The sequence below is a fragment of the Acomys minous genome (genome assembly GCF_964271855.1).
Source record: "Acomys minous genome assembly, chromosome: 5".
In the NCBI taxonomy this organism is placed as follows: Eukaryota; Metazoa; Chordata; class Mammalia; order Rodentia; family Muridae; genus Acomys; species Acomys minous.
The window spans coordinates 2657229-2684009 of NC_140494.1; the positions used below are offsets into that span (position 1 = coordinate 2657229).

A 26781-nucleotide genomic window follows, 5' to 3' on the forward strand; every position below is an offset into this window, starting at 1 on the left:
AATTGCTCATTCTTGCCTTGGCATCTGGCTTTAAGGCAAACAGTGCAACAACTTTAAGGGGGGTAAAAACAAAACAAACAAAAAACCCTCATCAATGGACATGCATCCTCCCTTCTTAAGGTCTTTGCACTTAAGGAAGAGCCAGCTGACCAAGCGTTACAGACAGAACATTCTAAGTTAACAGGAAATGTAGAATGGGCCTTGACTGGGAGACAGTCATCATCCACGCTCACAAGGTCTGAGCTTAAAGAGCAAGGGGGACCTTGGGGGACCGAACCCCCACTCCTTCAGTGCTAGCCCTATACTTGGAGAAAGACTGCCAAAACAGTCCTTTGCCCAGGGGCTGGACTCTCTCAGGGATGCAGGGCTCACCGAATCGAAAGTAAAACAGAGGCCGGTTCCCCGCTGCACTGGCTGCCCGCTCCCGGGCCGCAGCTTCTCGGATGTCGCACACCCCGATGTGGGCAGGGCGGAAAGGTCTCCTCGGCACGCCTTCACCGGGCTGCAGTCTACACCGAACCACGGCAGCTCCATTCGCTGCTGTAACAAGTTGAAAAAAAACTAATTAATTCAGACTTTAGTTTTTTTTTAATTTGTTACAGCGCTGAGCAGAGCTGCCGACCCCATGCAAAAACAGCACACAGACCACCAAAGGCTCCGCTAGGTACAGATGCCCTCCGCCTCCAGCCGGTCTTGGACCAGTGAAGGCTGCAGAAATATCCCAGGGAAGGCAATAACTGCCCTTGCTTCACTTTTGTTTGGTATGGCAAACAAATCAACATCCAACAGCTTCGTCAAAGACCCTAATTAACCAAGCAGCCTTCCTCAACGGCAGGGCAGACACCCCCAGACATCAGCACGTGACCTCCAACAACCACGTCAGGGGATGGCTGAGGTGAAGAAAACCTCCGCCAGCACTTGCCCTTAAGTCTTTACCAGCCTATTTACTTTTCCACCTTCCAAATAAAACCATGCTTCTTCCCTTCACAAGCCAGACCACAGGAAACCAACCCCTCAGGTAACACACGTCAACTTCCTTAACGCACATGAAAAGCAATAAGCAAAACCAAACTTGTAGAACTACAAGCCCAGCAGACTCTTGATATCAAGCTCAGCAACCACAGAGCTCTTTTTTGCCGTGTCACCTCGGTTACACTGCGGGTACCACAGCCTGGAGAACAGAAACGAGGATGTACACATGCACTTTTTAAAGCTTTTTAGGTTTTGTTTCATCCACAGAAACTGCAGTTTCAGCTTTCAGCTTTAACACATGCTGTTATTTGCCTTCCCCCCCTCCCCCCTTTGCTCACATTCACTTTGAGCAATTCCTAAAGCCTAGCAATTACTCATGGTTACTCTCTATATGAAAGGAGCTATACGGGAAATACACTGTGGAATGCCAAAATAGTTTCATTTTCTTTTTCTTAAAATCTATACAATCTAGCTCAAGTACAGAACGTCTCCAAAGCCACACACATAACAATGGTGGCAGGAAGTGTACCTTGTACAAGTATCAGCAATGCATACTTCACTGGCACCTGTAAAAACACCAACCCTTTACAATCATACTCCCCCAGTCAGGCTATCACAACATTTGCTAGTTGTCTCAAATCTTCTATTAATTTAGACCAAAATCAATAGGAAATAATTAACTCACCAAGTCAAAATCATGTTTAAACCACAAATGCTCCTATCTTTATGATTAAACTGTTTCAAAGAAATCAATGTATTATTGAGCTCTATCTACAGATGAAATATCTATTAAATTGTATTAGGAAAGTTTATAGAAAAGTCACATATGTTTTCAATTTTCAAAAAAATCTGAGTAATTATTTTAAAAGTTAGTTGTGGAGAGTAGGGGTGTCAAATGTGCATTCTTTAGGCACATTCCAGAGTGAGAGAAATGACTTTCAAATGTGGCTATTAACTCTTAAAACTAGACAATTTGTACTATTCAAGGTTTACATACTTGGAGGCTGGGGAAGGTAGGCGCCAATTAATTTTGACCTCTTCTTTTCATATCCCTTTTGTGTAATGTCACCTGTAAGAGAAGGGAAAAAAAGAAAGCATTCAGGATAGTTTCCATGGATAGAGTTGGTCATTTAATGGAGTATTTCAAAATATAATAACATTTGTAACTATCTATTATTTGCTTTATAACTAGGTATTTATAACAAAACCACTGTATATCATTTACTGTGACTTTTTTTTTTTACCCTCAAAAGAAAAAAATCATAGCACTCATGGTATATAAAAACTCATTTGCTCAATACATGTTCATCTCTGGTCCCTTCTGGCTGGGTTTCCATTCTGAGGGTCCAAAATTAGATCTGTGCTAATTTTTTCACATCTGCAAGCACAGGAAGCCTGCTCAGTCTTCAAGGGCTCTCATTAACTTAATCAACAATGGACTGCACAACTGTCTGGGCTGGAAAGCTAGCAACACCATTATAGATAGGCATCACCTTTCATTAATGAGATTTTTTTTTTCCTAATCAAGCATGTCAGTCACAAGGACTTTAAATTGCTAAGGTAATTTTTAAAGGAAAAAAAAAAAAAAAAGACTAAGACCAAAGGAAGCAGTAGATAAAACCAAGTTAAAAAAAACATGGATCCCACAGATATTTAAAAGTCATTGTCCTAAAAAGAATTACAATGTTTCTGTTTAACAAAATTAACTGATATTGCTACAGTACACTGGATATAGTAGTATCAATATTTAAACTTTAATTCTCTTACATTAAATTTATACTTTGATTTTTTTATCAATAGACTTCATGGACAATAAATCAGTAAAAGGAAACAAACAAACAAAAGGAATTAAAATGTTAAAACCAAAGATTCATACACAGAAGTCACACCTTTCTGTAAGGGTTACATCACTAAGGATACAGACAGCATTTATTAACATTTATAGTCTTTCCTAGCTATAAGTTCCAAAACATAATGCTAATTTTGCTCTGTTTTTTAAAAAAGAATATGCGCACGCACATATAAACCACAGGTTTTGTCATTCAATGAGGGGGGAAATAAAATTGATTTTGCCATTTAACTTTTTGAGGATGTTTCAGCTTTTTATTCCTTGCTTTCTGACCTACTTCTTCAAAGAGAAAAAAAAGATTTGAGCTTCCACAAAAACAAGTAAAACAAAGAATTGTAATTATGCATGTACAAGTTGGTATATTAGCTTATTCTAATATGTACTTTGCTATCGCCAAGTGACCCTATACAGGTTTGTGGGCCAATTCTACCACTTAGTTTGTTAATACATTTGTATTTAGGTTAAAAACAATGTATGATCAGTATAATAATGTGAGCCATAAAGTAATAGAAATATGGAATACATATTCCCTTATCAATTGGTAAGTGGTTTTGTGCTAAGTGTATCTTATTTCACCATTACAAATGAAGGGATATATATATATATATATATATATATATATATATATATATATATATTACATAAAGATTAAGCCAGCATCATATCTGGCTACATTTTGCAGCCTCAACCATCAGCTGGTGCATCAATGAGGCTATAGCATTACTTTTATAAATCCCCCAAAATCTTACCTCCTCACCACCACAATCACTATAAGTATGCTGGCGTACTCTAAAATATCCTGTGATTGATCAGGAAAATAAAGGTATGAAGTAATGTATTATTGGCTGGCTGTGAAATTGACTTTTGCCCTCTTTATACAGCCCTTTATACCTGTAACACTACAAAATGGAGAGATATGTTTGGCTTTGAAGAAACGGCTTGTAAACAAAACAAAATCTCTAATGTCTAGCTCTATGACTTGAGAGCAAGAGCCTAGGACCACTAATCAGAAGAGAGCAACTCAACATTCCTAAAAAGGGAGGCGTGGGGCACTGGCACGCTTTCTGGCTAATCTAAACACCTAATTCCTACTCACATAAAAGGAAGAGCCTCCTATCCCTCAAAAGTAAAGCAGAAACAACCCCCTATCCCACAGACATAGCTTCTTGAGAAATGCCCAAAACATCTGATAAAGAGCAATGTAGAAGCAGTTGCTTTACAGCCTTTTTCCACATGGGACACAGGAACCTTGACTAATAAGCAACAGCTTTTACTAACAGTAATCATTCTTTAAACATAGCATTATACTTGAAGAAGTTAGCTTTCATGTTAATTGTAATACTGCATAACCCACCTGCCTCTGTCAGAGATAAAATACAAACTACAGCCTGCTATAGTAAAGGAAAGAAGGCAGAGCCACAGGAAATGAAAAGGCAAAAGGAGAACAAGCAAGGTTGCATGTGGAAAGCCCCAGTGAAGGCGACCTTATTTGGGCCTCAGACAAGATGCTAGCTTTATACTTTTCCAGCTATGGCCAAGTCCAGATTGAGGAGCTGCTTTGACAATCCTACTATCAAATCTAGTCCTGGTAAACCCAGAGTCATTCCACATGCTTATTGTATCCAAAATTCAACTCAATTTCCATTAATTTCTCAACTGAACACTTAACAGTCAGAGGGGACTCTTTTCACTATAGGCCAACTTCAAAGGAAATGAACTTCGAGCTTTGTCTTCCTTCAGAATTGGTGTTATTTTGGAAAGTTCTGGCTTCTTTAAAGCTAAAGAGATCTAAGGACATTTTTCTCCCAGTCCTGAATTCTCTCCTGGACTTCAAAACAAACAAACAAACCGAGCATTTCCATGCAAGATACTGAAGAATTCCAGGCAACCACCACCTCCAAAAACTGGGACAGTGAAGGAAGACACTACAGAATGATGTGTACCTGTCACTCATAGTCGCCATACAGGGGTCAGCAAACAGTCACAGAAGCCAAAGGAAGCTCTCTGGTCTGTATACTTAAAACAGGCTTCAGTGGCTGACAGCCTGTTCCATAATCTATAAACTATGTCACTTGCGAAGCCATATTCATATGTTAGGTGGCTCTTTACAGAAAGTTCTGAAGCACTCTACCCCCAAACTTCCTAAAACAATCTCATTACTAAGAACAACTGAGTTTAGAAGGGATAAACCAAGACACTAATACTATTTATAGTTCTTGACTCAGACTTTGAATATAGGGGGAAACGTATCCTTAACTCCAACATTTTCTTTATATTGTAACCATACCTAGGATTGCTGTGCTCTGGCCAAAACTGAGGTAGAAAATATCCTGAGAAGAGACACTGGTATTCCTGACTGTGCTAGTGTATTCTTTCCTGGGTCTCTAAATGGTTCTGCCCATTCTCATTTCTGGAGAAGAACCCTGAAAACAACTTCCTGTTTGACTCCTCCCAATCCTTACCCAAGGAGGATGGCACTTCTAGGCTTTGGGTGGCCACAGCATAGATGGCAATGGCCTGACTCACTTGTCTGTGCTTCATTTGTGTAACATATATTTACATGTGGCTTATCCTGAAAACCAGAGTGTTAAGCTTTTGTGAAAGAGTCCATGTCTTACAGACTCTTTTCCCATTCAAGGACTGTGAGTTGATCAATTTATTCACACAGTAAGAGACAGTGAGAAACACCAGTGTCTATCTCTGACAGAGCCATAATTGGCGGCGGCAGCACAGACAATCAGCACAGCCATGGTGGATGATGAACTGTTTGGTGACTGTGTGAGGCAAAGGGCAGAGGGGGAAATCCATACTAACTTTGTTATTGAAGTATGTCAGACAACAGATAAGCTTGTAGTGACCCCCAAAAGTGCCACCATCTGTAGACTAGACTCATTCATGGCACCAAAAGAATTGGAGCTAAAAATACCACTACTATTTTCTAAATCCAGAACTACTTAAGCATCTGGTAGGCAGGTCTGGCAGATTATGACCAACTCCCCCTGCAAATTTATATAAAACTTTGCAGTTGAGCTCTGTGCCTGGTAGCCTTCTGAAACTGATGGTTTTTAGATTAAGGAAGATACAGATAAGAGCTAGAGACTATCACCTATACAGATGATACGTTATATTAGGTGATAGGCAGATGATAGCTGATACACAAAAATAGGTAAATTAATTATTAATAATGACAGATAAAAGGAGGAAAGATAGGATGAAGAAACTGGTAAATGGGCAAATGACAGAGACAGACAGATAGTGGATAGTAGATTTTGCAAACATCTTCCTCCCAGACACCTTCCTGGCTTCTGTCTAAGGCTTGACGGTTGTCTATACCCTAGTGTCACTATGTAAGCATAGGGCTCTCTGTAAGTACATGTTGTTTTCCATTTTACATCAGTTCAGGCTAAACAACCAATTGGCTGCCCCTTTTTTCTCCATCACACAGTGGATCTGTGCTACGCATACACTCTGCAGGATAAAGCCACATAAATTCAGGGCAAAAAGGTTACAAGGGCAAGGAAGCAAATCTTCAACTCTTATTTCTAAGTAATGTTTCATTTTCTTTCTCTCGTTACAAGGCATACCACCCCGTGGCACAGTATGGAGTAAGATGGCTAACATTCCTTTAACTCGCAAAATAAAGCAATATCATTTAAGGTCATTCTGAAAGCCAATTCCAATCAATAGAATTTCACTGATTCTAAATGTGTATCTAAAGAAGTTTCCTCCTTCAAAAAGTGGTTCTTCATTTTTCCAAAGAAAATTCCAAATAGCATACTTTCCATGGTTTAATACCTAACATACTTATTTACAAACGAAGTATGAAAGAAGTCAGTGCAGAAAATTTAACTTTAGCAAGGATAAATTTAAAACAATCTCTTGTAGTGGTGGTGCTTGCCTCTAATCCCAGCACTTGGCAGGCAGAGACAGGCCAATCTCTGAGTTTGAGGCCAGTCTGGTCTACAGAATGAGTTCCAGGACAAGTGATCTCTTGAAACACATCAATTTTGAGAAAAAAAATTTTTCCTTGTTATTCTTTAGTTCTTCAACACTTCAGATTCAAGCATCATTTTATTTTTAAACAAAAACAAGATTCAATTGGTCTTAGTGTTCAGGCTTTGGATTCTAGCAACTCAGAGAGCTGAGTCAGGAGGATAACAAGTTCAAAGTCACCCTGGGCTACACACAGTAAAGACCCCACGTCAAAGTAAAAAGGAAAGGAAAGGCTTGGAATATAACTAGGTGATAAAGTGCTTGCCTAGCATATCCAAGATCAGTACTCCAAAATTATGAAAGAATAATAGACAAATCATAAATTCACAAAGAAAATTACAAGCAAAATCCACATAAGGTTGAACAACATTCTGAGAAAAGATATAATTGTTCTTTCTCTCCCCACAGGAAGAATCCTCTTATTTTGCAGACTAGTGTTTCAGAGAAAAAAATTAGAGTCAGAAAGCTAACAGTTAGCCTAGCAAATGTAAAAGTCAGGATGACCAAAAGGACATGTCACTGTGACCACAAGGTAAGTGTGCAAACTTGAACCTCATAGATTTGGTACAGAGCCAACCTAATTGCTGCCTGTCTCTAGACATGAAACCTTGGCAGCCCCTTGGTCCTCGAGGATAAAACATGCACCACTGAGCAACTCTCAGGGCTAGGATTAGTTCTGAGTAAACAGACAAGTTTAACACTGATCATTTCCATTCTTGGTGTTGGGAATTTATTTTATTATTTAATGCTGGAACGAATGCTTTATATAACAAAGGCATCATTTCCATGTTTGGAATTTTATGGTTGTCAGAAGCCTTCATAAGGCTCTTCTCTTTAGTCAACTACTTTATACAGCTATGGAGGCACAAAGGCTCTAACCCTCTTGTACAAATGTGTGCTTTCAGCTCTGTGATAAGCTTTTCTCCAGGGAAAACCTGTCACTTGTGACAGCTTCGGCATGCATTATTCGCCTGCACTGGCAGCAGAAGCAGGAGGACCTAGGGCTTCCTCTACCCAAAGCAACTTGCACTCACCCTAAGCTGCTTATTGGACCACCTAGTCTCTTCTAGGTCTCACTGACAAAATAGAGGTAACACACATTAACTTTCTTAGTGTTAGAAATAGCATTGCAAAGCCTCAAGGTAGGGGCCAAGGAGATGGCTCAAAGGTTGAAATTCTTACCATGCAAGCATGAAGACCTACGTTTGGATCCCCAGAAGTCACAAACACCCAACTGCAAGATCACCCACTTATAATCTCAGTATTCCATGATAAGGTAAGACACAGAAACAGGAAGTTGCCAGAAGTTCACAGGAGGACAATTTGCCTGGTATAGATAGCAGTACACAAGACAGAACCTGTCTTAAACAAAGCAGAAGCTGATTCTGTACTCCAATCCACACATGGCCTTGTTACATGCATGCACTTGCACTCACACAAATAGGCACATATATGGACACAACACACATACATTTTTTTTTCAACAAATTGTTGTTAGCTATGACATATTCAACCTTACAATAAAAGAAGAAGATATATCCCGGGTACCCCACCAGGTACCATGCGTAAAGGGAACTACATGACTATATGGGTGACAGGAACAACCTCTTCAGAGTATTGAGGACAAAAACAAAAATCCTACCTGAATACTAGTAATTCTGAAGACAGTTAGAATCCTGTGTGTGTGTGTGTGTGTGTGTGTGTGTGTGTGTGTGTGTGTGTGTACTGCCTTCCTAGGTGCCGTTTCTTTGCTTGCCTTGTCTAGCAGCTCATCGTCTTTACAAATCTAGCACCTGCAGTCTTTCCCTTACATCCCCACTCAGACAGACAGATCTCTTTCAAGAATGGAAACAAAAACACAGTCTGCCCTGCTTACAAGTTTAGCACCTGCAGGCTTCCCCAGTATAGCTCACTCATCAACCAGAGAGATTTGTTTCAACAACAGGAAGGTAAACATGGGGTCTATCCAAGCCTCTCACTGCGGTGACAATGACCCCTTCTTCAGAGGGTCAGGTCGCAAAAGCCGATCCTACTGTCTTTTGGTTACGGTCATATCGAGTCTTTACTATTACCAAAACTGTTCCATTTATCACTGAATTCTTACATTCACACCATATTACCAATGAAAAAATACAAAGACATTTTGAAATAAGATAACAGAGGACATTAGCACCTGTGCTAAAATGAGAAAATTACCAAAACTCAAATATTCAAAGAAAAGTAAAAACATTCTCAAACACTGCAGATGAACTGGATGTGAAACGTGTGTGTGTGTGTGTCTGTATGTGTCTGTGTGTGTAAGTGAACTACCTTAAGGTCCCCCCAATACTCAGCTAATGCCACAGCAACACGCTACTGTGTGCATTTCACTTCAGACAATCAGATCCAGAACCGCACACAGGTTCACGACTCCGTGTGTTTATCCTTTCACAGTCTCAGTGACATTTCTCTTCAGCGTGTCTAAAGCTTCAGGTATAAGAGGTATTTCAGAGAGGCAGCGGGTGCTTCATTTTGATAAAAGAACAAGTGCCAGTGAAAGGGAAAGATCCGTACAAGTTTTTGTTATGGGTGGGTGACTTGAAGATAAGCTTCTGTATGACTGAAAAGTAACTGCACCAAAGTACCCAATGATCCCAAGGGTAGGCCTGGAGAGACGGCTTAGTGGTTAAGAGCACTGGCTGGTCTTCCAAAAGTCCTAAGTTCAATTCCCAGTCACCATATGGTGGCTCACAATCATTTGTAATGGAATTTAAATTCCTCCTCTGGTATGCATATATAAATAAATAAATAAATAAATAAATAAATAAATAAATAAATAAATCTTTTTAAAAAAGATCACAAGGGTAAGAATTTCAATAAAGCTATTTCAAAATAGCATTAGCCCGAGTGGCGTTACAGAATGGTAGGCTGGGTTTGTAGTAACTTGTATTGATGCTGAAGGTTCCTGGAGAAGTTAGAACAAGTGGGGCTCTTTGCTTCATTTTTTCTTTTACTTTATTGGGGAGGGCGGTGTGTGTGTGTGTGTGTGTGTGTGTGTGTGTGTGTGTGTGTGTGTGTGTGTGTACGCATGCATGTGGAAGCCAGAGGTTGACAGTGTTGTCTTCCGCAACACTTTGACTTTATATATCTTACAGATTTCAGACTCAGCTAATCTAGCTAAGCAGCTTGCTCCTCCTTAGCCCTAGGATCACAAGCAGGCTGCCATGCTTACACAGCAATATCCACTGACCTCCCCAGCCCTGACAGGAGGGGCTCTACACAAGGCCCATGAGACATCCAGTGGCCACTTTGCTAGTCAGCTCAGGTTTTTAAGTGATAGTTTTATGAAAAACTGCTGCAGTAACTTGCTCAAAATTCTACAAACAATTATCACTGTCACTTTTTAATGTTTACAGAGATTTGGATATATAGTCTTTAATCAAAAAGAGAATTTACAGTGCTGGGGAGATGGCACAGTGGTTAAAAGTACTTGTTCCTACAGAGGACTCAGGTTGGACTCCCAGCATCTACATGGTGGCTCACAATCATCTGGAACTCCAGTCTCAGAGGATCTGACATCCTCTTCTGATCTCTGTGGACACTAAGAACATACCTGGTACATAGACATACATGCAGGCAAAACACTCATACATATAAAATAAAAATAACTAAGTCTTTTAAAAAGAAATTCCAAAAGGAACCTACTACTACCACTTAACTAGTCCAGCCTAACCCCTAACTAGATTCTAGAACTTATCCTATATCCACAGAAAAGTGTAGCTCTCACCCCTCATCAATGAAGCTTATTTTTACAGTAAATGGAGACTGCTACAGAAAACCACAGCTGGACACAATGCAGAGATCAACAGATAATGGGGAGCCCAGGCCCAATAGATACATTTACAACACAACAGGAAACATGGCAGAACAAGGGAAACATGTTTTAAATATACTACCTGTGGTAAGCATTTTACTTTAGCCAATCAGATTCAAAACCATGTACAGGCTTACTACTCTGTGTTTATTCTTTTGTAGGTCTCCTGTGGCATTCTCTCTCTCTCTCTCTCTCTCTCTCTCTCTCTCTCTCTCTCTCTCTCTCTGTCTCTCTCTGTCTCTCTCTCTCTCTCTCTCTCTCTCTCAATATCTAAAACTCCAACTGCAAGAGGAGCTTAAGAGAGGCAGCTTGTGCTTTAACTTTCAACAAAAGGAGAGGTGTCAGAAAAAGAGAAAGATCTTTTTAGTAGTAAATACCAGAGTACCAAGAAATCTGCTGTGAGACTGTGTTTCCTAGAAATGGCTGCCTAAACAAGACCTAACAATGATAGACAGGGGAGATGATCTCATGGTGCCCAACCCCTAGACAAAGAACTATAGGCAACTAATGACCACTGAGAAAAGGGAAACTGACCTCTCCCAAAGATGGCCCCCTAATCCGTTATCCAATACAAAATGATCAGCTCTGAAATTACATATACATAAATGAAAAAAAATGAATACAAGTTGTGTATTTATATTTATATATTTGTGCATATATATGTAGATAAATGTATAAATATCTACATATGGATAATAATAACACTTAAGCAAAAAAGGTGATCAGTTTGAGGAGTAAGAAAGAAACACAGGAGGAATTGAAGGGAAAGGGCGTAAGAGTGGTTGGAGGGCTGAATGGGAAGAATAAAATGATATAATTATATTTTAATTAAAAATGTGTTAAAAAGAGAACAACAAAAATCTATCAATATCTGTATTTTTAAGAAACAGATTCAGAGTAAAGAAATGATGTATGTTTAAGAAGATAGATATAACTAATCTGAATTAAATATATAATATAAACATGTATTGAGACATTACAAATAATCCCATTAATAATAAAAAATGTTTTGCCTAGTAAATTTAATTAATAAAAATCAAAATTAAAAGAAAAATCCATTTAATAAGAAGATAAATTTTAAAAGATTTATTTATTAATAGACATAGTTAGTTCTCTGCCTCCAGGTCAGAAGAGGGCACTAGATCACACAGATGGCTGTGAGACACCATGTGGGTGCTGGGGATTGAACTCAGGACCTCTGAGCCATCTCTCCAGCCCAAGAAGATAAATCTTAAGAGCATATAAATACTTAGTAATTCCACTTCCACTTCTCAATGTTATAGATCTCAAGTTTCACTAGAACTTGTTTTCCTGGACACTGGTTTTGATAGGGCAGAGTAAGAAGGGAAAAACAGAGGTGTTATAAATAATCTTCCTTTCAGAAATTGAAATACAGAATAGGGTCCAGGCTAACCCAACCCTTCTTGACCAACTCCTGCTCCACACAGCATCATCCAAACCTCCCAAGCATTGAAGCTTCTCCCCTTTCTCTAAAGGTCTTCTATAAAGAAAGGCAAGCTAGGGCTGGAGAGATGGCTCAATGGATAAAAGCACTAGAAGTTCTTGCGGATGACCTATGCTCATTTCTCAAGATCCACAAGTAGTTCATAATTGTCTATAACTCCAGTTCAAGGGATCTGACACACTCATTTGGCCTCCTGGAGCACCGAGCATGCACATGGTATACAAATATAATGCAAACAAATATCTATACTCACAAAATGAAAATAGTTTTTGTTTTTGTTTTGTCTGTGAGAAACAGAGAAACAAAAACTGACTTTTATGTTCTTTGGTAAGAGGAATCCACTGGGTACTCAATAAAGAACATGCTTATTTGGGATTTCTAGACTTCATTTTCATTATCATCATCATATTCATTCTACATTTAAAGTCCTAAGGGCCTTTTCTTGAGACATCTACTAAAGGACTCAGATCAGGGCCAAAACAGTCCTCAGAGTTGCTTGATACAGTCCTGGTACGTTCCTGCCAGCCACAGTGAGAAGTGTACAAACATAATATTACAGATAACGTAAGAGCCATACACTAAAGAGGAAAAAGGACAATTTAGAGGGAAAAAAGGTCTCTATCATTTCTAGGGTCTGCTTGGTTCAACTGGGTCAGGCTCTAGTGAGCGCCAAGATACCTACCCAGGTGCTAATGGATGAGCCACCAGTGAAAGCCAGAAAGCATGCAGCACAGGGCTCACCATCCAAAGAATTCTTTGTATTCTTGGGTACTTAACTTGCCTGGCAGGAATGACAGTATTTCAAGAAACACTTGTGTCTCTTTAGATTCCATATAGTTCTGAAAACGTGTCAAACCACCTTGTAGGTACAATGGGAGACGAGATAACAGTAGGTGTGACTATAATTTAACTAGGACTAATAGCTTGGTTGTGCCTCTCGCTCTCCATTTAAACCCAAACCCCATACCAAGACCCTGAAGAAGAATTTCGAGTGCCACTGTCCTTCTTTCCAGTGTGGCCACATTGAATAAAACTCTGCAAACTGCCCTTTTCTGCTTTTCACTATTAATTAGTCTAATTGACTATTATTTGTCTAATTGGCTTATTGATAACTGGTGGACAAGCCTGGTTTCTCAGGGCTTCAAGGATATGGGCTATGACACTAATAACTCCTGTAGCAAAACTGCTTTGTCATGTAATCACACAGAAAAACAGGAAGATTGTTGAATTTATCAAAAATCTTCATCACCCTGACAACAGGAAGAAATAGATTAACACAAGTAAATACAAAAGTTCATTGCAACCCAGAAACTCAAACAGTAAAAGTACACCTCTAAATAGAGTGCTGTGGATACAATCTGTACATGTCAAGGTAAGGAATGCAAATAAAGGCTAGTGAGGGCTTCCAGGCAAGATAATGAGACACAGAAACAGAGAAGGAAGGAACGGGCCACACAAGACATGAGCTAGAAGCATGAATAGCCCAAGAGAAGCAGAGGGAACAGCAGGAACAAAACCAACAGTGAGGAAAACAAGGTAAAGGTGACAGCAGCACCTCAACATCTATATTTGTGACCGTGACTTTAAATACCTACAACACAGTCTTTTCCTTTTTTTTTATTAAAAACTTTGGCGTTATGTACATGAGTGTTTTATTCTGCTTGTAGGTATATGTACCAACTGTATGTCTCCTACCTGCAGAGACAAGAAAGTATCAGATTCCTTGGAATGAAGTTATAGACAGTTATGAACTGCCGTGTGTGTGCTGAAGACCTCTCTCTCTCTCTCCCTCTCCCTCTCCCTCTCTCCCTCCCTCCCTCTCTCTCTCTCTCTCTCTCTCTCTCTCATATTCCTTTTGAGCATACTGAATTTCAGGAAAGATAGAGAGGGAAACAAATACTACACATTTTGAATCCTGATTCATATTGATATGTTTGCCTTTTGCTGTTATTGTTGTTTCAAATAAATACATCTTCTATTAAGAAAAATAATAGTACAAGTAAAAGTGTACTTTGTATATTCCTAAAAATTCCAGATATAAGGATAAATAACCACCATGCCAGCTACTCTGCTGTCCCTCCAGTATGTGCTCATTGCATATGGCAGCTGTTGCTCTTCTGACCAACTTTGTTAGAAGAGATGCTAAAAGTTCTTAGTATCAGAAAAAGCTCTCTCAGTGGGGAGACATGGAAACACTTACATTCCACTTGCGTAACCTTCACAAACTTAAACTTCAACCAATATTCTGCTATATATCAACTGCTGATCTAGATAGGCCAGTTTGTGGCAAGGCAGGTACCCACTATGACTGTTATTTTACAATAAAAATCCAGGAAAGTTTTCTGGGACTCAGTATATGGAAGATGCACTTTGTCAGTCTGTCTAACATGCACAAGCATAAGTGGAATTTTCCAGGGTATATCATTGCATTTGGAGGTGAAATGCAAACTCCAAGTGCCCCATGACAGACACTGAGGAGTAGAATGCGGTCAAAGGTTACAAGAATGGAGTGTTTTCCAACATCTTTTACCTATTCACTATATTATTAGTAAAGTAACTACTGCTTTCACTTATGATCACTTTTTATTTCATGAAGAGCAAAAGAAAGAAGAGGATACATACAGACACATTATATCCAACAAGTGAGTCTTAGCTTTAACATCATTATTTCTTGGAAGAACAATCCTCAGAATCTCTGAACCACACTGAGGCTACATCCAGATGTACTCTATAAACCAAGTCTCCTCATGTCATTTACCTGTGCTACATAGGTAAATGCCATAGTACTTTACATAGGTAAGTACCAAGTAAGCCTTGGGCCATAGCTTTACCCCAGTTCCTGGCCAACTTTTACTCAACTGGGATGTCACAATCAGAGCCATCTTTACATGCTAGCAATACTATAGTAGCGAGTACAAAATTTTCCTTGCAGACTTCCCCAGGTATCAGGTTCCTGAGATGCAAGCAGGTCCTCCACGATGTCCTCTGTGCTGGACAGTGCATGGAGAACATGGAGAGGATAGCCCAGTCCTTGCACTGGCTCCCTCCCTTGAGGCATGCAGCCCCCACAGCCTTCAGTTCCCCCAGCACATGGTGTCAAGCTCCATATCAAAGGAGAATGCTGACCTTTGAGAAATCTAAGAGTATGACTAGGGTAAATGACAACAATTTAGCATGTCCACAATGGGCAAATTCACAAAAAAAGTATTGCTGCTTTAATCTGTCTGGGTTTCTCTAAGAAACTCTGTCCTCATGCTTACTTTCCATAAAAACATCCAAATGTCATGGAAATAATCCAGAACTTGTCCATTCACCCAACAAGCATCCATGCAGTATAGAAAATAATACAGACATTGACAGTACCACTTCATTTTTGCTAAAAGAGTCAATCATAATTATGCTTCAAAATCTTTTTAAGGTAAAAAGTAAAATAGAATGATACTTCAAGACTCCAGTAATTTTCCTAAGCAAATAGTCCAGAAAGGGCAGGTATACAAAAATTCCTTTTTTTTTTTCCCATAAGATCTCACATTTTTAGGTTTTTAAATATAAAATATATTAACATTCTAGTCTTTAAGCCTCTTTTCTTGAAAATTAGTATGATTTTAAAAGAATGGCTTAATCTTGAAACAACTTACAGTTATGAAGTTTGGGGACATTTTTAGAGGTGAGGGTTAATAATGTACCGAAAGATATATCTAACAAGATCAAGTGATGGCAGGAAGTCAGTTCAGTTGCAGCTTTTTATGAAATTCAAGAGCTGCAGGATATCCTTCAGCACATACACTGAGGCTTTCTATGCTCAAAGTCAATCCCAAAGCCCAAAATAGCTTTTACTACTGGGAATAAAACAGATGGACAATTCTTGGCACAAGATGTATATTTGATTAAAGTTTGATGAATTCACTACCTAATTAAATAGTAATAACTGTGACAATATGAATTTCAGCTTTGGAAACATCCTTTCGAAATATATTCCCAGCCTTTTTCAAGAGGCAATGATTAGAAATATATTTCATTGAAAAGATAGACAGTAAAACATACTGTTTGAAATACTGCATTAAGAGTTACAAAAAATATCTGCTTCATTGTGAATTTACATTTGGGGGAGGAATGGTAGGGTCTCTAGGAGTCCACAATGGCCTAGGTGCCTAATAAGGATGATGATGAATGCCTGTCCAAGTGGATTTGCTAGCATTACAGGTGTATACTACCATGCCAGACTTGTTGGGGGGGGCGGCGGGAGGGGGATTCATTTGTTTTTGTTTTGAGACAGGTCTCATGGTGTAGCCATAGCTGGCTTAGGGCTCACTATGTAGACCACATTGACCTTGAACTTACAGAGGTGCACCTATCTCTACCCCTGGTATGCTGGGATTAAAGTTGCTGTACCTGGGCTCTAGTTTGTTGGTTCTTAATAAAACATTTCTTCCGTATACATGAACACATTTGTACTGAAAGCAACATGTATTGAAACTGCATATTCCCATTACAGGGGGAAAAAATAACAATGCTTCACCATAACCAGCTATGAAGTTTAATCTTACTCATTAGCTAAAATGATATTTTGAATGAGCAAGTAACACCAACCATGAGACCTCAATAGGAAATTGAAAACACTTTACAGAACAGGTTGGAGATTTTCTTTTAAAATAAGAACAAAAGATCAAAGGCCAAAGTCTAAATCAGAATACTAATAGAGCTTTCAACATATCGTCATATTGCCAAGTAATTTGGATAAAGAACCATTTCAGAAGAGTGAAGAGACTCAAAGTTGTAATGGCATTTAACTCAAAACTAAACAAAGAACCCTAAAATACACAGCAAACTGTTACATGTTAGGTACCATTTCAGGTATTAGCATCAGGAAGGAAATAAAAGAGATCCCTGTGCACTCCTGCCATTTATATTCTAATCCCCATGTATTAATCGACTTTCCATCACTGGTGAGCCCTACACCAACCATGTGCTTGGTAATTCAATTATCATTTGCTGGCTAAGGCAGAGAATTAAAAATATTATGAAGCAAATGTAGGACACATATATATGCATCAATTTAATAGTTTGCTTTTCTTAAACAGAATTTCCCATGTAGCCTTAGCTAGTTTCAAGAAAGCTTTTTTTGGTGCTGGGGTCATGGACATACTCCAACAAACCTGGTTATGAATTTTCATCTTGATCAAAATGTCGAATGAAATTTGAATGAGCTATACCATGGTTTACAAACAGAAGAAAAAGATATTTCAACTAAATGAAAATACAAATGAAAATGTTATTGCAGCCAATAAGTTTATAGTATTAAAGGTTGACATGTGAATAAAGAGAATATCAAAGTTTGTACCATAATAAAGCCATGTATCTAAAGAATAAGATAATAAACAGCAAAAAAAAATGGAAAAAAGAAATATCAATAATACCTAAACCCTACATAAGATATACCAATGACCTGGCATCAATAATTTCCAGAGCTAATCACTGCTTGGTAAGGTCAAGGCATACAAAGGATAATCAAGTTTCAACACGCCACCAATTATTTAGAAACAAATCTAAGCGCATTATCACTGGGGCTGGAGAGATAGCTCAGATCTTAAGGGGCACTTGTCACTCTTCCACAGAACTCCAGTTCACTTCCCAGTGCCCATAACTCCAGGCTCATAACTCCAACTCCAGAGCATCTGATGCCTTCTTCTAGCTTCATGGACACATGCTCATATGTAGCATACACCCATATAAATAAAAAATACATGCATATAAATAAAAAATCTTTAAAATACAAATAGTATCATTATATTCACTATATGAAGGACAAAGCACATAAATATCTAACAAACTTGCAAAATAGGTATAAGACATAAACATATGCTGAGAATGAAAACAAGCCGATGAAAGTCAAAGATCAGCATAAAACAGCATACTATGTGCAAAGAACAGAAGACAACAGCAAAAATGGGATTTTATCTAAATTGGTCCACAACTTTAAACATATATCCAATAAAAATCTCAGGAGGATTTCTGGGAGATTCAGAGTAGCTAATTGTAAAAATTACAAGAAGAAACATGGGAACTAAACACCACCCTGTCTCTAGTGAGCACACAATGTAATAAATTTGGTTATGGGCTCATAATGCCTGATTTTAATAATTACTATAAAGTTATAAAAATTGAAACATTGCATCATCAAAAAACAGATGAAAAAGCAGAAAATCTATAAGTAGACATACACAAATACAGCTGATTTATTTTTGACAAAAGTACAAAGTGAGTTAAGTGGAGAAAGAAGTGCCTCTTCAACATGTCACTAGAAAACTGGAAAATATATTAAAAAATTTCATGCCTTAAACAACATTAAAATAGATACCAAGTCTAAGTAGAAAACACAACTATTAAATATTTAGACACACACACTTTAATAATAAACTTTTTAAAAAGGGAAATACAGATTAAAAATTACCTCAGCTTTGAAGTAGGCAAATAATTCCCACAAATGCCATGGAAAGTGAAAGAAAGAAAGAAAGAAAGAAAGAAAGAAAGAAAGAAAGAAAGAAAGAAAGAAAGAACTAAATGAACTGAACATCAGAACTTGGAACATTTGAAAATATTTCCTACAGAACGCATCACTAAGAAAGTACCATCAAGGGTGGAGGATGAAGCTCAGTGGCAGAGCATTGCCTAGTGTGTACAGGTCGTGAGCTCAATCCTTATTACACCAGAAAATAAAGGAATGGGGAGGAAAATCAATTACTAACTGGCAGAAGTCATTTTCAATCCACATATTGGTGCAAAGAGCAACAAGCATTCCAACTAAATATTGGCAAACACACACTGATGAAGTAGCTAAGTGCTTTGTAAACACAATAAAAACATGCTCTGTTCACCAGAGTTGATTTTACAAGATGTGGATTAAAAAAAAAAACTATGAAAGAGGAATTGGAATGAAATTACATGTTATAAAGCACAGATTTTAAAGACAAGCAGGTAACTGTGAACAGCTACCATCACACAGCATCAAAGAAGGGAGATTACTGAGAGTCTGAAAGTGAGCGCCACTAAGGTTTATGCAAAGTAGAGGAAAAAAATAACATGAAAGAAAGAAAGAAAGAAAGAAAGAAAGAAAGAAAGAAAGAAAGAGAAAAAGAAAAGGAAAGAGAAAGCCAGGCATGGTGCACACGCTTCTAATCCCAGCACTCAAGGAGACAGATGCAAGTGGATCTCTGTGAGTTCGAGGCCAGCCTGGTCTACAAAGTGAGTTCAGGATAGCCAGGGCTACACAAAGAAACCCATCTTGAAAACCCTAAAACAACAACCAAAAAATAATAATAATAAAAATAATTTAAAAACAAAACAAAACAAAAAATACAACAACAACAAAACAAAACAAACAAGCAAACAAAAAACTGGGGAGATGGTTCAGCCAGTAAAGTGTGTGCCACATAAACACACTCAGTTCAGATCCCCAAAACTCTCATATAAAGGCAGGAAAAATGGTGCAGGATTGTAACTAAAGTCACGAGGGAAGAGTGGGTATACAGAGAGGTATATCCCCGGAGTTTATTGGCTAACCAACTTACGACCATGGGGTGAAAGAGATGTGTACATATAGACATGTGCTTATGGAGGTATGAACATTTTCAATCCAAAATAACATATACTCTATATCACTGCTTCCTATTAACATCTTGGTAATTTATAAATGTGTCTTGGAAAGTTCATAAATAGACTAACATTTTCTCAGGCAATAAACTTTGACAATTCTTCTTCATGAAGAAACACTAGTCTAACCTGACCAGAGCACTTGGATTTTAGTGCCTAGGAGCCAAGAACTTTATAAGAAAGAGAAAAAGAATAATGAAAAATTCAACTCATACTTTAACCTCCTAAAATACTTCATTAACCCTGTGTATAATTACTGTGTGACACACAGAACATTGGAAACCACAGTGTTTAGGATATGAAAAGGAAAAAGAAAGCAACAAGAGAGCCCGTTCACTATACCTCACCACCAAATCGAATAAACTGAAAGTGGAAGCAAGGGATGTGAAGAGACAGCCTGCCCCTTGGTGAGCACATGTACCTCCCCAAGTCCTAGAAGACATTTAGATACATGTGCATAAGTACACATACTAATTTGAAACATACTTTGAAGGATTCCATGAAATAATTTAAGAAGTTCAAGAACAGACTAATACTAAACGCTGAATGAACCATGCCTTGGAAGCAAAGCTTATCTATTTTTTTTTTTTCAAAATTCTGTCATATACTTTAGCACTCTAAGTAGAACAACTTGCACTTAAAAAAAAAAAAAAGCCCAACACATGCCAGGCTGTGGTGGCAGCGCACGCCTTTAATCCCAGCACTTGGGAGGCAGAGGCAGGTGGATCCCTGTGAGTTCAAGCCCAGACTGGGGTACAATGTGAGTCCAGGACAGCCAAGGCTACACAGAGAAACCCTGTCTTCAAAAAACAAAAATACAAAAACAAAAAAAAGCTCAAGATGTACTAGGTTGTCCCAAGTTTTATAGCTTTGAGTAAGTATAGGAAAGGCACGTGCCTGTAAAGATCCTCCTGCAAAAGACACTGAAGGGTCACAATGAGGTTAACAATGGAGCAAGCCTAAGAAAGGATCAGAGCCTGAGCAAGATGAGGAGAGGAAAATAGTTATGGTGAGGAGATGGAGCTTCCACTTTGTTCCTGTTGCCTCGCATAGCTAATGAACATCTTCCCTAGAGCCCCATTCTCCACCCCTCACCCCCCTAGGAGCACACAGTAGTGCCAGAGGGTGAGGTGGGAGGGAAATGGAACTGGCTGCCCCTAATGGAGTCCCATTTTGAAAAAAATACTCAGGTGGCAAAGCTTTGAGAACACAGCTATACACTCTTCAATAAGTATGTCAATCTCATCCCACAGGCCAGTTCCACCTGCCCCTCTCATCTGTAAACTGACTACAGAAGTCTCAGGGCATAGAGGGACCTAGTCATGGTAGCCATGCACATGGACAGGCCATGGGTTCAATCTTTAGCACACACTGCGCATTTGCATGCGCACACACACACAGTCAAGAGTTTTTTGTCACAGTAATAATAAGAATCACAAAACGTATCTTCTATATCCACCTGAATTTGAAAAGAGGGTGCCAGGGTCAGGCAGGAGGTCCCCTTCTATCACAGACCTAGGGGAGGGTAGTAGGGTGGAAAAGGGAGGGAGGGAGGGAGGGAGGGGAGGAGACAAGTGAGGGAATAACAATTGAGATGTAATCTGAATAAATTAATAAGAAAAAAGAGAAAAGTAAAGAAGATGCCTTATAACTAGAGGGTGGACAAGAGAGTTTCAAATGGAGATGAACCTAAATAAGCAATTCAGGGCTCTCAGATATAGTGGAGTCACTTTTTCCCTGAAAGAGCTTGATTCAAGTGGTGTTTGTCTGTTTTAATAATGTGCAGAAATAAAATCACATCAGAACAAGGGATGTACTTGCTTTAGTTTTGGAAAGAAAAAATGTTTTCATCATATTATGAGGATTTTTCTTACACTCACAACTATGGGGCAGTAGTGATACAACCCACAGCCACAGAGCTGTCACTAGACAAGGACTTAACTGTATTAGCTTCTGGAAGTACTAGTACTATCAGTACCTCACAGACAAGGAGCACCCCAGTGAGGGTGATGGTAGGAATCCTACTACTGAATAATAAACAGTAAAGACTGACTACATGAATGGAAGGCTGATGTCAATGACAGTTAACTCAGCAATCACCACACAAGACACACTCTTGAAGATTCTGACTCCTACTTGTTGGTGTCAATCATCTTGCATGTGTTTACGGGAATCTGACAACCTGTCACATCAGTATTGTTAACCTTCCTCAAAGAAAACTGCTCAAAGCGCTTTATACATTTGAAATCAAATCACCAAGAGAGTCGAAACCAGGTTCAGCCCAAGATGTCTCAGGTTCCATGTTTTCCTCCAACAAGGCAGTGTCCGCTGTCTCTACTGCATGAAAGCAGAGCAGGAAGATAGCTGGTTATATAAGCATCCTCTGAGAGGCATTCTCAATGGGAAATACTCCATTAAAACAGCAAGAGCAGTATTTTTCAATCCCCAGCACCATACAAACCAGGCACAGTGGTACCTGTCTATTATTTTGGTTGTAGAAGCAGAAGGATCAGACACTCAAGGTACCATTACTATATAGTCAGTTCAAGACCTGGATTACATGAGAACAACTCAAAAACAAACAATAAATACTCATTAGGGGGCTGGAGAGACGGCTCAGCAGATAACAAATGTACTTTCAGAGGACCCACATTCAGTTCCCAGCACCCACATGGTGGCTCACAAAAGTCCATAAACCCCAGTTAAGGAGATCTGATATCCTCTTCTGACCATCTTGGGCACTAGGCACACATGTGCTCCACTCATAATTCTAAAAGAAGAAATTTTGAAGTCTGAGAAATTGTCACAACCCAAAGCAGTTTAAAGAGACAGATAGTATTGTATAAGACCCTGGGACTGATTATGAGCTATCAGAAAAAAAAAAAGAAAAGAAAAGAAAAAAGAAAGAAAGAAAAGAAAAGAAAAGAAATGAAATATCAAGGATACCTAAATAAATATGATTTGTAGTTAATAACAAATTTTGACTTGTAACAAACATATATACAAGCATAAAGTGTGATAGTGAAAAATTGAGTGTGAAGGAGCACTGTAATCTCAAATAATTTCACAACTTTACTATAAATCTGAAACTACTCTGGGTTACATTTTGGGGTGGCAGGACCTGAGAAAGCATATCATATAGCCCATACATCCTAGACCTAAACTCCCATGCAGCTGAGAATGACCTGTGCCTCCTGACTTCATCCCTGAGTGCCAAGATTATAGGGTTTCTATAATCTGAAACTATGCTAAATTTTTAAATATAGAAATGTATTTCATATGAAAATGAAACTATTTCAGTGAGTTCTTTGTGCTTGCCTCTAAAAAGATTAAGCACAGGTTCAATAGTAGGGGTAATAAAAAGCAAAAATAATAATTTATTATGTCCATTTTATAAAGCAAAGGGCCCCAAGGGAAGGATCATTAAAAACAGGATGAAATGGTAATCATATAGCCCTGTCAAAGAGGACTTACCAGAAAGTTGAAGAAAACTCTAGAATATTCAATAACAAATATACAGCTTGAGGCTATGACAAGCTTCAGGGTCCACAGTGTTGCCCTTCTAACACAGGCTGTCAATCAACCTCAGCAAAATCATGGTCATAGAAGAAAAACGGTTTAGGTGACATAAAAGTTATGTCACAGGGATACTCGCCTATATCAAGACATCCCAGAAGTCTACATTCCTGTACTATGTCCTTCTGGTTGAGGCAAGTTTCTTCCTACAAACATAAGCTTCCCATGGGAATATCTAAGTATCACCCTGTGATAGTGAATCTTGATTGATAATTTAATTGAGCTGATATAGCACCAGGAGATTAGTAAGGCGCACTAGGCAATGTCTATGAGAGTGCTTCTGGAAACAATTCAACCATAGGGCTCTGATCTACTGAGGTGGTTAATCTCTTGATAGATTCATAACATGAAGGCATTATTTGGATATGGAGAAAGTTACAGAGGTAGGCCCTAGTTGGAGGAAGCAAGTAACTGAAAATGGGTGCTGGGGGCTACATCTTTGGGTGGGCTCTTCCTGTTTAGTCATTTCGTTGCTTTCCAGCCACTCTGTTGTGAATTGCTTTGCTCCATTATAACCATCCCTATAAGACTACATGATAATTCTGAAAACATACACCAAGACCAAAATGTGAGTTCTATCTTCAGAACCCACATCTTAGGAAAGAACTGACTTCAGATTAACCTCTGTCCTCAGAGAGGCTCCACGCAACAGCAGATGAAAGCAAATGCTGAGACCCAAGCCAATCATTAGACCGAGATCTTGGAATCTTGTGGAAGAATTGGGAGAAGGATAGAGGGAACCGAAGGGGACAAAAACTCTAAAAGAAAACCAACAGTCAACTAGCCTAGGCTCAAAGAGACTGAACCACCAACCTAAGTGCATGAATGGACTGGACCTAGGACCCTTATATTTATGGAGTTGATGGACAACACAGTTTCGTGTGGATACCTTGGCAACTGGTGTGGCAGCTGTCTCTGACAGAGACACAGTTGCCTAATGTTGGATCACTTTCCCCTAACTGGGCAGTGGATCATGCCTTGTCTGGCCTCAATAGAAGAGGATGTCCTTATGGAACATGAAGTGCCAGGACAGGAGTGGGGGGGGGGGTATCCCTTCTCTGAAAAGGAGAGGGGAGAATGAGGGAAGAGGGTGGTAGGGTGGTACTAAGAGGAGAGAAGGGATGAAAAGTAAATTAAAGAAAAAATTAGATATTAGGAAAAAAGGACTACCCTCTGATTTCCACACATGATCTGTGGCATGTATATACACACAATAAAAAAATGTTAAAATTATTCTTAAATGAAACAATGCTTAGAATTTTAAGACTTAAACTCAGAGACTCAGCTTTATGCAGAGGAAGTGGCCAACCAAAAGCATCTGAGACTATCCACAGCACAGATCAGCCAACACTGTTACTACCACTTCCTTCCATGCAGTTCTCACAGCTCTCCAGAATCGCGATTAGTAATCAATGAGAGTGGTGTCTCAAGCAATTTTCCACAACCTTTTATGCCATCAACTCTCAACATGGACATTTAAAATGTGGCATTTCTTTCCTCCCTCCATGCCATTCCCAAAGAGGAAGGAGAACAAATTCCCTTTCTTTCCTGTATGGCTGATGCCAATGCCAATGGCTACTGGTGCTGACCCATGTGTACTTGACCAGGGAAAGCCCATGAACCAAAGCCTCAGTTTCCTCAAAAGACAATGCTTCCTGACCATAAATATGAAACTCTGAGTTAAATAATGAACCAAAATCTTATTTCCTTCTTTTTATTCTTTTCTTCTTACAGTGGTGTTGAGGTTCACACCCATAGCTCCCTATACACGGGGAAAGCAGTCTACTGCTGAGCTATATCCTCAACCCAAGCTCATATTTTAAGAGATATATTTCAGAGGTAGTCCCCACTCTCCCCACAACTGTGGAGAATGAGCTGTCCATTGGCTAGATCTGATCAGGGGTCTAGTTTACTTCATGTATTGTCCTTGGTTGGTACAACAGTTTGTGCAACTGTTGTACAGGCCTCCCAGTGTCCAGATCCCCTAGCCTTGCCTCTGACATGAACTCTGGTGCCCCCAATTTGATCACTTCCCCTGGTCGGGAGGCCCGGAAGCACACAAAGGAAAGGGAAACAGGCTAACAGCATGAGACATCATAGGCAGTGGTCATATGGTGAGGAAGAAGGTCCCCTTCTGTCAGAGGTCTAGGGGAAGGGAATAGTGGGGAGGAGGGAGGGTGGGAACAGGAAGATACAAGTGAGAGGATAACAATTGGGATGTGATCTGAATAAATTATTTTTTAAAAACTCAGTCTCAGGGTGGGGGGGGGAGGTATATTTCATTCATCATCAGCACTCCTCCGTTGTGCTAAATGTATTATCTTACTCCTCTTGACTCAACTTTCCATGGTGGATATTCTCTCTACTGGTCACACACCCCCATGAACTTGCCCATCACAGCACCCCAACCTCAGACCCTCTCAGCACCTTTCCCTCAATGGAAATCCTTCCTGCCAGGTACACTCACTCATTCTCTGCCCTCAATCATCCTGTGCCATTCTTCTACACTGCCATGTCTTCCGAAAATACCCATTATCTATGACAAATTTCATCCTTTGCCAAAATTGTCTTGAGCTATGTCCACTACGTCACTAGCCATGAATTGTCCACCTCTGTGTCTGACCTTAATGGCTTGTAACCATTAGGTAAAACCTTTGTAAATGTATTAATTCATTAGACCACTAGCTTCTCAGCAACCACAACCCAAAGAATGACATCAGATAGCATCATATTTCCCTAATCTCTCTCCTCCCCACTTCAATCTGTCTCTCTGCCAATCTGTCTGTCTCTTTGTCTCTCTCTCTCCTTCTTTCTTTCTGTCTGTTTCTCTCTCCCTATCTCTGTCTCTCTCTCTCTCTCTCTCTCTCTCTCTCTCTCTCTCTCTCTCTCTCTCTCTCTCTGTCCTCTCTCTCTCTCTCTCTCTCTCTCTCTCTCTCTCTCTCTCTCTCTCTCTCTCTCTCTCTGTGTGTGTGTGTGTGTGTGTGTGTGTGTGTGTCTCCTTCCCTCCCCCTCACCCCCCTTCTCTCTCCTCCCTGCTCCCTCTCTCATATCTACTATCAGAGGAGGAAAATCAACAACCCACAGAAGTTAGTTCTCAGTTGAACACTAGGGGGCAGTAAAGAGCAACAACAGACACTAGTGCTCTATCAATAGAAAAAACTACTATGGTTATTTTCTAAGTGTTTACAATCACAATAGTACCACAATGCTCATGGAGAAAAGTTCAAGGCCTACAGAGTGTTTCTACATGTGTGAATATTGGAAAAGTGTGGTTCCATTTTATAACATTTTAGGTGTACCCTCATTAGCTATTGGACTGTTTTCAAATGGATCCGGCAATGCAGCTTTAACAAGAGTTCATGCGACAAACACAATTATTAGATTCAGTGTAAAGTAGCCAGCCATAATATGTTATATCATCTT

At 39.3% G+C, this 26781-nt stretch overlaps 1 protein-coding gene across 5 annotated transcripts in view; it reads right to left on the bottom strand.

Moving 5' to 3' along the window:
* Nucleotides 1–26781, bottom strand: part of DIP2C (disco interacting protein 2 homolog C) — a 377861-nt gene that overhangs the window by 170144 nt on the left and 180936 nt on the right. For 3 of the 5 annotated variants that reach the window (XM_084781752.1, XM_084781751.1, XM_084781750.1), the window contains exon 2: nt 1970–2041. In XM_084781752.1, the coding sequence (XP_084637878.1) occupies nt 1970–2041 (72 nt within the window). Of the gene's footprint in view, nt 1–372; nt 541–1969; nt 2042–26781 lie in introns of all 5 variants that reach the window. The other 2 variants (XM_084781749.1, XM_084781748.1) reach the window with 1 other exon arrangement.